Below are 12272 nucleotides of genomic sequence, written 5' to 3' on the forward strand. Positions count from 1 at the left end.
CGAGAACTGAACCTAAAATCATCTAACTCAAAAGTGAGGATGCAAACGGCCAAGCCCTGGCTGAACATTAATGAACATCATAACTGTCATATAAACATATACATTGATACATAAAGAAACAGTGATAGCCACAGGGGGAGGGATAGAGAATAAGATGACATAGAAGAGCGAGAAAAGAGAAAACTGTAACTCCAAAGCTATCACCGGAACATGTCACAATAATAAAACAAAGGATGATGAATACAAAATCATAAATTGCTGGAAACACTGGCAGCAATTTTACAGAAATTTCTGATTTCCAACATCCACACTTCTTTGAGTTGTTTTGTTTAAAGGCCTATAGATTTCGAGTCAAGTGATCCTTGTTATGAAGGAGGGTCACTGAAACTGAAACATTAACTCTGCTTTTTCCCCACAGATGCTGCCAGGCCTGCGGGTTTCTCTAGTAATGCCTGTTTTTATTTGAAAAGTATCAGACGTCCAGAGGCCAGGTGCGGGACCAGAACTCAAGAGGCTGGAGGATTAGGGATCTGGTCACACGTTCCAAAGCGAGGATAGAAACACCCAGGGCCAGATGCAGGTCCCAGGGGGCGAGCGCTGAACAAGGGCCACAGCCTGGGGACAAGAGCAATTATGGGCAATTGTGGTGGAGTGGTAGTGTCCCTACCTCTGAGCCAGAATATCTGAGGGTTCAAGTGTTGTAGGTGCGTGTCCATGCCTGGATATGATGAATAGAATAGCTTGAGAGGCCAAGGCCAGTGATGACCCAGGGCAAAGGCCCATAGTCTGTGGCCAAATGACCAGGTCCTCAGGGCTAGAGCCAGGTGACAGGGCCCAGGGTCCGAGGGCAGGGCCCAGGGCAGCTCCCAGCCCCAGCCCCACAGTACCCCATCCCCAATCCCCACAGTACCCCATCCCCCATCCCCACAGTACCCCATCCCCCATCCCCACAGTACCCCATCCCCCATCCCCACAGTACCCCATCCCCCATCCCCACAGTACCCCATCCCCCATCCCCACAGTACCCCATCCCCACAGTACCCCATCCCCAATCCCCATAGTACCCCATCCCCACAGTACCCCATCCCCATAGTACCCCATCCCCCATCCCCACAGTACCCCATCCCCCATCCCCACAGTACCCCATCCCCCATCCCCACAGTACCCCATCCCCACAGTACCCCATCCCCCATCCCCACAGTACCCCATCCCCCATCCCCACAGTACCCCATCCCCACAGTACCCCATCCCCACAGTACCCCATCCCCACAGTACCCCATCCCCAATCCCCATAGTACCCCATCCCCAATCCCCATAGTACCCCATCCCCCATCCCCACAGTACCCCTACCCCATCCCCACAGTACCCCATCCCCACAGTACCCCATCCCCCATCCCCACAGTACCCCATCCCCCATCCCCACAGTACCCCATCCCCCATCCCCATAGTACCCCATCCCCCATCCCCACAGTACCCCTACCCCATCCCCACAGTACCCCATCCCCCATCCCCCGCTGTGTGATTATTCACAAACTTACAGAAATAAGCCACCACCGGATCGCGCTTGTCATGTTCCTGGGCGGTGCGCAGGTAGTGCTGGATCGGTTTGAATTGCTGAGGCGCCGGGGGAAGCACAGGGAGCGGATCAGACGCCATCGACTCCGTTACCAGGGCTCTGAACCCTCCCAGCAACCGCTTCCGGGAGCAGGTGGCATACCTCCCGACGCAGCGCCGCCGACTGGCCGGAGGACCTGTCTACATCCTCCGGGCACAGCGCCACTAGCAGACTGGAGGACTCAACCACACCCTGTTGATGACACGGTGCCGCCGCCCGTCCGGCGGCCCCAGGCAACACACTGCGGCCACAGCGCCTCTTGCTGATCGGAGGACCCAACTACATTCTAGCGTTACAACGCCGCCGCCCGGCCGGAGAACCGAACCACACCGCCCTGACACAGTGCCGCCGCCCGGCCGGAGGACCCGGCAACATAAAGCACTGCGCCTCCTCCAGGCAACAACCTGCAACTGAAATGAAAGTTCAGGAACAAACAAGTGATAAAATGGATTGGATAGAATTAGAATTCAGAGATTGGTTTGACAAGCTTGAATTTCAATACTTGCTTTATTGGTCAAAATATTATCAGTTAAACATAACCAGAAATAATAAAATTTCACATTTATATCTCACTATTAAACTAGTAACATAACCAAAGGTATTTCATGGGTGACTTACAGAGGGACTTATTGAGTTGAAGGTCAATGCTGTGGAAGACACAGCTTCCAATGAAAAAGTGTTTAAACTTGGACATTCTCAAGAAATCAGATTTGGAGGAGTCTGCAGTGCAATGAAAAATCATGACAATACAATTGACTGAATCACATTGTCTTCCATGGGAGAGAAGACACCAGTCGATGTGAAGCAAGACACTAACGAGAGAAACTGTAAGACTGAGAATAAGTCATGAAATAATGAAGGCAGAACATTAATCACGGGGGTTTTTTAATCTTCACAGACATTGGAAAAGTCAAATTGGCAAAGGTAGCCACAAGGAAGAATTCCTGGAGTGGTTTCCTACAGACAGGTTAATTTTTAATCCATTCATGGGAAGTGGTCATTGTTGACTGGACCAACAATAATTGCACACCTTTAATTGCCCAGTTAAGACTCATAGCAAAAATTGTAATGCTGGAAAAGCACAGCCAGTCAGGCAGCATCCAAAGACCTAGAGGATCAATGTTTCGAGCATAAGCTCTTCATCAGAATATAGGGTGGGGGGCAAGGGGACTGAGAAGTAAATGAGGGGGGGTTGGGATTGGGGGTAAGGTTTGGGAATGCAACAGGTAGATGGAGGTGGTTGGTGTTGGAGTGGGCAAAGTGGAGAGTGGAGTGAATATCCCATATCCAAACCTCCAACTCAGCACCATCCTCTTGACCTGTCCTCCCTGTCCATCTTCACCCTTCCCTCTCACCTATCACCATCACCTCCACCTCCATCTATCTATTGCAATCCCAGCTACCTTTCCCCCAGTCCCAACTCCCACAACCCCACACATCACTCAGCTCCCTTGGGGCCCCCCTCAAATTCCTGATGATGAGTTAAACTAAAAACATCAACTCTCCTGCTTCTCAGATGCTGCCTAACTGGCTGTGCTTTTCCAGCACCATACTTTTTGACTGTGATCTCCAGCATGTGCAGTCCTCACTTTCTCCTAGGCAGTTAAGAGTCAACCACATTGCTGTGGCTCTGGGGTCACATGGATGCCAGACAGAGCAATTAAGAATGATAGCTTCCCTCCCTCAGGGGCATTAGCCAATCAGATAGGCTTTTTGTGACAATCATTCCAGATTTTTATTGAATTCAAGATCTACCATAGCAGGATTTAAACCTGCGTTTCTGGATTAGCAGTATAGTAACAATTGCACAAATCTTTTGCCTTTCCCATGTTCCCAAACACACTATGTTATGAAGCCAGCAATTTGGATCGAATGACATGTAATGAGGCAGGTTACATAAATGATTACGTAGAGGAAAAGATCCCATAAGGAACACCAACCATCAGATGGCAAAATTCAGCATTCAGTTTGTGAAAGGGGAACTAGAGTTTGAAATATCTCTGCTGAACATAAGAAAGGAATTATTACAAAGGAATGAAAATGGTTGGTTGGAGGAGACAGGGGCAGGAGTTTAGGAGAAAGGATAGTTGATGAACAATGGCAGATGTGTGATAAAAAGCTAATGAATCGCAGCAAAGATGTCTATCTCAGCAAGAAAGAAGGATTTCAGGAAGGCGATAAACCAACCGTAGTTAATCAAGGAGGTCAAGGATGCAGTCAAACTGAAAGAAAAAAACTATAATGTGGCAAAAGTGAATGGTAAGCTAAAGCATTGGGCAAGTTTTAAAAACCAACAAAAGATAACTGAAAAAAACCTGAATATTAACAATAAAGGGAAACTTACAAGTAATATCAAAATGGACAGTAAGAGCTTCTTTAAATATATAAAAAAGAAGAGAAAGGTCAAAACATAAGTTGACTTTCATAGAGAATGAGGATAGAGAAATAATAATGGGGAACTAAGAAATGGAAGAGAAGTTAAATAAATACTTTGCGTTGGTCTTCACGTTATAAGACTTTAATAACATTCAGAATTACTAAATGAAGAGATAAATACAATAACTATCACTAAAGAAAATATACAAGGAGAATGAATGGACCTAAAATTGCTATATCCCACTACCTGATGATGTGCATCAAAGGGTATTAAAGGAAGTAAATACCGAGATAATGGATGCACTCTTTTAGGAATTCCTAGATTCTGAAAAAGTCCCAGAGGATTGGAAATTGGCAATGTAACACCCTTATTCAAAATGGAGGAAGAAAAAAAGTTATTAAAAGACAGTCAGCATAACAACTATAATTGGGCAAAATGTTGGAATCTTTTAGAAAGGATTACATAACAGAACATTTAGAAATACCTAAATAATTGAGCAGAATCAGCATGGCTTCATAATGGGGAAACGGTGCTTGACAAGTTGAATGGAATTATTTAAGGAAATGGTAATCTGGATAGATAACGGAGAATCAGTGGACATAATATATTTAGATTTCTAAAAGGAATTCAATAAGGTATCACACATTAGGTAACTTAGTAAGACAAGAGTCCATGGTGTTGGGATTATTATGTAAGAGTATGTAAGGAAGAGTGACTAGCTAATAGAGAACAGGGAGTTGGGATAAAGGGAGCATTTTCAGGATGGCAACCTGTAACTAGCGGATCAGTGCTGGCATATGGATTCTGAAGAAGCCTTATTGAACTCAAAATGTTAATATTGTTTCATAGAATCCCTACAGTGTGGAAACAGGCCCTTCGGCCCAACAAGGTAAAAACAATGACTGCAGGGGCTGGAAACCAGATTTTGGATTAGTGGTCCTGGAAGACCACAGCAGTTCAGGCAGCATCCAAGGAGCAGCAAAATCGACGTTTCGGGCAAAAGCCCTTCATCAGGAATAAAGGCAGAGAGCGTGAGGTCCAACAAGTCTGCACCGACCCTCTGAACAGTAACCCACCCAGACCCGTTCCCCTACCCTATTATCCTACACATCCCTGAACACTATGGGCACCTAACCTACACATCCCTGAATACAATGGGCAATTTAGTGTGGCCAATTCACCTAACCTGCACATTTTTGGATTGCAAGAAGAAATTGGAGCACCCGTAGGAAACCCACACAGACATGGGGAGAATGTGCAAACTCCACACAGACGGTTGCCCAAGGCTGGAATTGGGCCTGGTTCCTTGACGCTTTGAGGCAGCAGTGTTAACCACTGAGCAACAGTGCCACCATTTCGCTCTAAAAAAGTTACTGTCTGACCTGCTGAGTTTCTCTCACACTTCCTTTTTTTACCTCAATGAGTACGTGGCAGTATTGGCTTCAAGCACAAGATGATACAAAGTGCAGCAATGCCAGAGATCAAAATTATGGGCTTCCTTTTACTAAATGAAAACCATGGAATTCTTGTGCCTTGGAAGTCAAAAAATAAGGAGTGTGGGTCAAATAGAAACTCTACCATCTCAGGTAGACAGGATATAGGAATTTGGCTACTTGAATTGAATTGAATTGAATTGAATTGAACTGATCTGGATGTAGGTTTACTCACTGAGCTAGAAGTTGGAAGCTGAATTGAATCAAATTGAATTTATTGTCACGTGTACCGAGGCACAGTGAAAAGCTTTGTCTTGTGAGCAACACAGGCAGATCACAGAGTTAAGTAGCATAGACAGTAAATAATAGGTAAACAGCAGCAAAAACAAAAAACACAGGTACAAAGGAATGTTAAGAGTTTGTGAGTCCATTCAGTATTTTGACAACAGCAGGGTAGAAACTATTTTGAAACCGGCTGGTGCATGTGTTCAGGCTTCTGTACCTTCCCCCCAGTGGTAGAGGTTGTAGAAAAACATTGAGAATGCTGGTGGCCTTTTCTTGACAGCGGCACTGGTGGATGGATTCTATAGATGGGAGGTTGGCCTTTGTGATTGTCCGGGCCGAGTTCACCACTCTCTGTAACCGTCTCTGATCTTGAATGGTACAGTTGCCATACCAGGTCCTGATACATCCAGACAGAATGGTCTCAATGGCGCACCTATAAAAGTTGGCAAGGGTATTCGCCGTCATGCCAAATTTCCTCAGCTGCCCGAGGAAGAAGAGCCGTTGTTGGGCCTTTGTAACCAGTGCATCCACATGAAGAGTCCAAAAAAGCTTGTTGTGGATGACCACTCCCAGGAGCTTTACACTCTCCACTCGTTCCACCCATGTGCTGTTAATGTGTAGGGGGGCATGAGTAACATCCCGCCGAAAGTCAATAATGAGTTCCTTGGTTTTGCTGGCATTGAGAGCTTGGTTCTCAGTGAACCATTTTTCCAGGTCTTCCACCTCCCGTCTGCAGTCTGTTTCATTGCCATCTGAGATTTGACTGACTATGGTGTTGTCATCAGCAAACCTGTAAATGGCATTAGATGTGGAAATGTGTTGCTGGAAAAGCGCAGCAGGTCAGGCAGCATCTAGGGAACAGTAGAATCGACGTTTCGGGCATTAGCCCTTCTTCAGGAATGAGGAAAGTTGGTCCAGCAGGCTAAGATAAAAGATAGGGAGGAGGGACTTGGGGGAGGGGCGTCGGAAATGTGATAGGTGGAAAGAGGTCAAGGTGAGGGTGATAGGTCAGACTGGGGTGGGGGCGGAGAGGTCGGGAAGAAGATTGCAGGTTAGGAAGGCGGTGCTGAATTTGATGGATTTGACTGAGACAGGCTGGGGGGAGGGGAAATGAGGAAACTGGTGAAATCCGAGTTCATCCCTTGTGGTTGGAGGGTTCCTAGCCGGAAGATGAGGCATTCTTCCTCCAACCGTCGTTTCGACTGGTGACCTGGTTGGGTCCAAGTTTTGTTGGTCGGAACGTAGTCCGGAGTCCGTGCGGGATAAGTCGGTTCCTTAGGCAGGTGCTGAGGAAGGAGATATGGCTGTGGTAGCGAGTCTGTTTGAGAATGAGGCTGAAGAGCTTCTGTGCAGACGAGATGACCTGGGGGGTGCAGTGAGAGAGGGACTCACTGAAACCTTTGTAGAGGGAGAAAGAGAGCTTCTTCAAGGAAGGCATCTTTGTAAGAGGATTCGCAGTAGGTTGACCTGCAATCTTCTTCCCGACCTCTCCGCCCCCAGCCCAGTCTGACCTATCACCCTCACCTTGACCTCTTTCCACCTATCACATTTCCGACGCCCCTCCCCCAAGTCCCTCCTCCCTATCTTTTATCTTAGCCTGCTGGACCAACTTTCCTCATTCCTGAAGAAGGGCTAATGCCCGAAACGTCGATTCTACTGTTCCCTAGATGCTGCCTGACCTGCTGCGCTTTTCCAGCAACACATTTCCATCTCTGATCTCCAGCATCTGCAGACCTCACTTTCTCCTCAAAGATTTCAACCTACTGCGAATCCTCTTACAAGGATGCCTTCCTTGAAGAAGCTCTCTTTCTCCCTCTACAAAGGTTTCAGTGAGTCCCTCTCTCACTGCACCCCCCAGGTCATCTCCTCTGCACAGAAGCTCTTCAGCCACATTCTCAAACAGACTCGCTACCACAGCCATATCTCCTTCCTCAGCACCTGCCTAAGGAACCGACTTATCCCGCACGGACTCCGGACTACGTTCCGACCAACAAAACTTGGACCCAACCAGGACAACCAGTCGAAACGACGGTTGGAGGAAGAATGCCTCATCTTCCGGCTAGGAACCCTCCAACCACAAGGGATGAACTCGGATTTCACCAGTTTCCTCATTTCCCCTCCCCCCAGCCTGTCTCAGTCAAATCCATCAAATTCAGCACCGCCTTCCTAACCTGCAATCTTCTTCCCGACCTCTCCGCCCCCACCCCAGTCTGACCTATCACCCTCACCTTGACCTCTTTCCACCTATCACATTTCCGACGCCCCTCCCCCAAGTCCCTCCTCCCTATCTTTTATCTTAGCCTGCTGGACCATCTTTCCTCATTCCTGAAGAAGGGCTAATGCCCGAAATGTCGATTCTACTGTTCCCTAGATGCTGCCTGACCTGCTGCGCTTTTCCAGCAACACATTTCCATCTCTGATCTCCAGCATCTGCAGACCTCACTTTCTCCTGTAAATGGCATTAGTCTGGTATTTGGTGTCACAGTCATGGGTATACAGTGAGTACAGTAGGGGGCTGAGTACACACCCCGGGAGAGGGCTCCAGTGTTGAGTGTTAGTGAGGATGAAATATTGTCCCCAGTCTTCACTGATTGTGATGTGTGGGTCAGGAAACTGAGGATCCAGTTGCAGAGAGTGGGGCTCAGTCCGAGATCACTAAGTTTAGTAATCAGTCTCGAGGGGTTAATAGTGTTGAAGGCTGAACTATAGTCAATAAGTAGGATTCTTATGTGTAGTCTACTCCACCATTTATTAAAATCATGGCTGCTATGTTTGTGGACTCAACTCTAATTACCTATCTCATCATGTTACCTTTGAATCTCTTGTTACCTCAGTCACAAAGTATTCAGTGACCCAGCCTCCACTGCTGTCTAGGGTAGAGAGTTCCAAACACTCAAAACCCTTCTGAGATTAACAAAAAATTCTGATACAAAATCCAAATTGGCCCCATGCCCACCATCATCCACTCCCTCGAACACTGACAGTCAGTAGCAACAATGTGGACTTCCTACAAGGTGCACTGCAGAAATTCGCCAAAGATCACCAAAATGGTGAGGTGATGGCGTAGTGATACTATCACTGAACTGTTAGTCCAGAAACTCAGCTCATGTTTTGGGTACTCAGGTTTAAATTTTGCTACAGCAGTTGATGGAATTTGAATTCAATAAACATCTAGAATTAAGAGTCTAACGATGACCATCGCTGATTGTTGGGAAAAACCCACCTGGTTTACAAATGCCCTTTAGGGAAGGAAACATCCTTACTGAGTTTAGCCTACATATGATTTCAGACTCACAGCAATGTGGTTGACTCTTAACTGCCCTCTGGGCAATTAGGGATGGGCAATAAATGCTGGCCTAGCCAACCACACCCTCATTCTAAAATAAAGGAAAAATTCATAGACAGAACCTTCCAAATCCATGATTGCTTCTGTATATGAGACGGGCAGCAGATACGTGGGAACACCACCAATACCCTCTAAGCCACTCACCATCCTGACTTGGAAATATGTCACCATTCCTTCAGTGTCAGTGGGTCAAAATCCTGAAGCTCCCTCCCTAACAGCATTATGGGTGTCCCTACAACAAACTGACTCCAGCAGATCAATTAAGGCAGTTCACCATCACCTTCTCAAGGGCAACTAGGGATGGGCAGTAAATGCTGGCCCAGCCAGCCAAGTCCACATCATATAACTTAATGGTTTAAAAGTTAAGGAGTGGTCAAGGCAAATAACGTGGACGCGATGCAGTAATGTTAAGTAAACTGGAGGAACAGAAAGATATGCTGATAGATTGGGATGAAGAGGAATGAATGGTCATATTGAGCATTTACTCTAGATAAACCAGTTGAGTCAAATGCCCTGCGTTTCTCATGGTTTTCAATGCAATTTGATGTAAAACATAATGGAAGTGGTTGCCTAACACTGATCATGGATAACAACAGGATTGTTAATGGTGAAAATGTATGTCATATCCATTACAACTGCCAGTGAAGGATATTATTAAACTGGAGAGGATGCAGAAAAGATTTACCAGGACTAGAAGTTGTGAGTTATAAAGACAGGCTGGTTAGGCTGGGACTTTTTCACTGGAGTATAGGAGGTTGTGGGGTGACCTTATAAAAGTTTATAAAATCATGAGGGGCACAGAGAGGGTGAATGGCAGGTGTCTTTTCCCCAGGGTGGTGGAGTTCAAAACCAGGGGCATATTTTAAGTTGAGAGGAGAATGATTTAAAAGGGACCTGAGGGACAACTTTTTCACACAGAGGGTGGTTCGTACGTGGAATGATGTCCAGAGGAAGTTGTGGAAGCAGATACAGTTACGACGTCAAAAAGACATCTGGACAGGAACATGAATAGGAAAGGTTTAGAGGGATATGGGCCAAACACAGGCAACTGGGACTAGTTTAGGTTAGGGAAACTTGGTTGGCATGGACAGGTTGGACCAAAGGGTCTATTTCTGAGCTGTATGACTCTATACCTCTACCAAGACTATTTTATAAAATGTATCAATCCATTTAAAAATGCCAGTCTTTGCTACCATGCAATGCAATGTCTGAAGCACTAACACTAACTGTATACAATCCCTTGCAATACAGTGACTCCGAAATTAATTCTAGGCTCGATAATTATCTGGTCGATATCGGCAAACTGAACCTCTCCTGGGTGAATAACTAAATATTGCAATCGAAATTAATAGCAGCAAAAAGACATGTGTCACAAGGAGCAACCACTTGTTTAATTATCTATGTTTTCACTATTGCTTGGAAAGTACTATGGGGCTTTTTCATGATGTAAATATTCCTGCAACCTGTTCCAGACAATGAGGCTACTTTGTACATTATGCCTTGTACATCCCATCCCATCATCTGATCTCCAAGGAAGAGATGCCAAACCAAGAGTTCAGCAAGAGGCACCATTGGATCTTGAGAGAGGTTGGACCATAAAATCATGAGAAATCGTAATAGGAACAGGCCATTCGGCCCTCATGCCTCCTCTACTATTTCAATAGGATCATGGCTGATCCAACATTCCTCACGTACACTTTCCTGCCCTTTTCCCATGATCCTTGATTCCCTGACCAATCAAGAATCTCTCTATCTCAGCCTTAAATATACGCGGGGACACTGGCCCCACAGCTCTCTCTGTGACAAGGGGTTCCAAAGACTCACAGCCCCCACAGAGAAGAAAGTCCTCCTCATCTCAGCCTTAAACTGGCACCCCTTTATTCTGAGACTATGTGAAATAGTTAGGAAGCAATTTGACTATCATTAATGATTTCCACTGGGAAAAGTACTTCTCAATAATCCAGGAGATGAGTAAGAGAGTGGGGAGGTAGGAGACTGGCACAATTTAAAATGGTTAAGTGCAGGATAATACAAATATCATTCTCCTTTGTGGAGTGTCTCAGACCAGAGGGCAAATCTCAGAGTAAAAGGGGCACACATTTAAGACTGAGATAAGGAATAATTGCATTTCTCAGAGTGTAGGGAATCTGTGGAATTCTTTACCGCAGAGGGCTGTCGAGGCTGGGTCATTGAGTATATCCGAGGCTGAGATAGGTTCTTAATCAATAAGGCTATCGGGGGTGATGGAGGAAAGGCAGCAAACTGGAGTTGAGAATTATCAGATCAGACATGATCACTTAGAATAGCAGAACAGTCTCAATGGGCTGAGTAACTTACATCTGAGATCACAATGAGATTGTCTCTTATTCTCCAAAACTCCACAGAGTACAGATTCAAATTTGTCAGCCTCCCATCATACGAACACCCTCTGACCCCAGGGATGAATTCACTGATGTTCTACTGGAGCTCCTCAATACCTGTACAAATATATCAATAAGTTTGAAAACCAGAATTGGACACAGTATTCCAGATGTAGTCTCACTATATCCCTATGCAACTCTAAATCTGCCCTCATACTGTAGACGCCATTACCAAAATGATTACTTTATAATTATCGATTCCCTGTGATGTGGAAACAGGTCATTTGGCCCAACAACTCCACACAAACCCTCTGAAGAGTAACCCACCCAGACCCATTCGCCTGCCCTATTGCCCATACATTTACCCCTGACTAAACCTACATATCCCTGAAATGGCAATTTAGCATGGCTAATTCATCTTTGGAGTATGAGAATGAGCCAAAGGAAACCTGCACAGACACAGGGAGAATGTGCAAACTCCACACAGAAAGTTGCCTGAGGCTGGGATTGAACCTGGGTCTTTGGGATTGTGAGGTCACAGTGCTAACCACTGAGCCACCATGCCATCCAATAACTTTACAGTCATTCCTTCTGGTTAGGCCCTTAAAGTGGTCTTAGTTACTGAATTCAGGGTGGAACTTGAACACTCAATGTCTTTATTGTAAGCATAGGATCCAGATATCTTTGAATCAACCTGTCCAGAGACATTATTACACACCTCTGGAGCATGTGGGAATTGAACCTGGAGCCTGCATGACTTAGAGAGAGGGACACTGCAACTTTCCTCAAAGAGTCCATCACTCTAAGATCTGCCCTTACTAAAATTATCAGTGTTGGTGTGAAGAGTGAGTTAAAC

The 12272-nt window shown here is 45.8% G+C and overlaps 1 protein-coding gene across 1 annotated transcript in view; it reads right to left on the bottom strand.

Moving 5' to 3' along the window:
- The window catches only part of vta1 (vesicle (multivesicular body) trafficking 1), a 183779-nt gene extending 182084 nt beyond the window's left edge, over window positions 1–1695 (bottom strand). The window contains exon 1 of the mRNA XM_043695332.2: window positions 1539–1695. Coding sequence (XP_043551267.2) covers window positions 1539–1656 — 118 coding nt within the window. The 5' untranslated portion in view covers window positions 1657–1695. The remainder of the gene's footprint in view (window positions 1–1538) is intronic.
- Between the last annotated feature and the right edge of the window lie 10577 nt (window positions 1696–12272).

The sequence above is a fragment of the Chiloscyllium plagiosum genome, unplaced genomic scaffold (genome assembly GCF_037043375.1).
Source record: "Chiloscyllium plagiosum isolate Xiang-an unplaced genomic scaffold, Cpla_swu_hap1 HiC_scaffold_10, whole genome shotgun sequence".
Taxonomy (NCBI): domain Eukaryota; kingdom Metazoa; phylum Chordata; class Chondrichthyes; order Orectolobiformes; family Hemiscylliidae; genus Chiloscyllium; species Chiloscyllium plagiosum.